This window comes from Coffea arabica, chromosome 2e (assembly GCF_036785885.1).
Source record: "Coffea arabica cultivar ET-39 chromosome 2e, Coffea Arabica ET-39 HiFi, whole genome shotgun sequence".
NCBI classification, from domain to species: domain Eukaryota; kingdom Viridiplantae; phylum Streptophyta; class Magnoliopsida; order Gentianales; family Rubiaceae; genus Coffea; species Coffea arabica.
In genome coordinates, this window is record NC_092313.1 from 73,320,439 (window position 1) to 73,322,331 (window position 1,893).

General features: G+C 36.1%; 1 protein-coding gene across 2 annotated transcripts; it reads left to right on the forward strand.

Annotated features, from left to right (window-relative positions):
* Positions 1–848, forward strand: LOC113729475 (uncharacterized). 2 transcript variants are annotated; one of them, XM_027253769.2, is made up of 2 exons: positions 1–278; positions 507–848. In XM_027253769.2, exons 1-2 carry the CDS (start codon positions 126–128, stop codon positions 681–683), a joined length of 330 nt encoding a protein of 109 aa, XP_027109570.1. In that variant the 5' UTR covers positions 1–125; the 3' UTR covers positions 684–848. The 2 variants fall into 2 exon arrangements, with proteins under 2 accessions (XP_027109570.1, XP_071937602.1); XM_072081501.1 differs by having other exon boundaries at positions 540–848.
* The last annotated feature ends 1,045 nt before the right edge of the window (positions 849–1,893 follow it).

Sequence of the window (1,893 nt, forward strand, 5' to 3'; positions counted from 1 at the left end):
CAAGATACAAGCTTGATTTCTAAAACCCCAATCCTCCAAAACCACAAGAAACTTCCTAAGCAGCCATGGGAGGCAGCAAGTAAAAGAAGTCTTCTGGTTCCTCTTCTTCCTTTTCCTTTTTCAGCATGTCCAAAACCAAGTCTAGGAGGGCAGATGACATGAAGGATGACTACGTGAAGGCTTATAAAGTGCGGCCTAGTGATGAAGATAGAGGTGGATGGGCAGCTGATCCTGGAATTGATTGGAAAGCAGGAAGAGAAAGGTGGAAAAGCCCCGAGGTTGCCAACTAACCAAAGTTCAAACGCTTTGATGATCAGCTGTACTTGACTACATGCGTTATGAGTTCCATAAGACCCCATCATGCATGTTGCTTTATTTAATATTTTTGTTTGTAGGTTTTAGTTTTGTTCTCTAGCTTGTGATCAACCTGCAAATTACTTAACTAATAATGTGAAAATCCATTTGTTTGTATTCAAGCTTTGATCTCTTCTCTTTATTAACTTCAGATTGGCAATAATTATTCTTTGTTGGACATGAAGGATGACGACGTGAAGGCTTATAAAGCGCGGCCTGGTGATGAAGAGGGAGGTGGATGGGAAGCTGATCATGGAATTGATGGGAAAGCAGAAGCTTTCATTGCTTCAAGAAGAGAAAGGTGGAAAAGCCCCGAGGTTGCCAACTAACCAAAGCTCAAATGCTTTGACTAAATGCGTTATGAGTTCCATAAGATCCCATCATGTTGCTTTATTTAATATTTTTGTTTGTAGGTTTTAGTTTTGTTCTCTAGCTTGTGATCAACCTGCAAATTATTTAACGAATAATGTGAAAATCCATTTGCTTGTATTCAAGCTTTGATCTCTTCTCTTTATCAACTTCAGATTGGCAATAATTATCCTTTGTTGGGCATTTGAAGCTTAATTTTATCTATCAAGTGTACTGGCAAAATGCTTAACAATGGCTGTTTCCCCATATATCATTCCATCAACTTCAAGCGCAACGACCATATAATCTTCTCTTCCGGCTAAGCCCATATTACTGCTGTTCTATTTGATTTGTCAAGTTAATGTGTGGCGCGTTGTAGCTGGTTAATTAGGTACCAACCAGGCTTCAAAGAATGAGATTGTAGTTTTATGCTTTAGAAATCGGATGATAATGTTGGTGATGATTTGGAGATAATAGAACAAGATGCTTTTTTTTCTTGCTTTTTTACTTTTATCGTTCAGTAGTTTTATATTTCCCAAATTAATGAAAGAATGTAGTTTTATTTTTCTTACTTGTAAAATGTCTCTTGTGTATTTTGCTGTGTGCGATGAGATTGTGACGAACTTGTGAAAGTTTAACATTTAAAAAAAAAAAAAAAAAAGAACAATAATGCATGTAGCAGAAGAAAAAAAATTACGTACGTGAACCTCATTTTAGTTTCTCCTACCAGCTAACTGCGCTTAATACGTAATTATATCGTTTACAAAGTAATGGGAATATTCTAATGAACTTGTGCTTGATTGAAATCTTCCACGACTCCCTCTCTTTTTTTTTTTTTGTGGTTGATTGAAATACCACTACAAAGTGATGTTCTTCTTGTGTTTCGTTTTCCCGTGGTGGAACTTAGCTAGGTTTAGTTGACTGGGAATCAAAAAAAATATCGTAGAAGACGGGTGGAACTTTACTTTTCATCCCCTAATCCAAATGCTCAGACGATCTATTGATGGTTTGATACCGTAGAAGACTACCACGCACTAATAAACGCTATCCATGACAACTAGGGATAAATTCAAAAACCTCTCCTGAGGTTTTTGGCTATTTCACTCACCTCATTACAAGTTTTATAAATTATATTAATCTTCCTTGAGATTTATTATCTTATAACATCTAGATTTAATCAATAACTAAAAG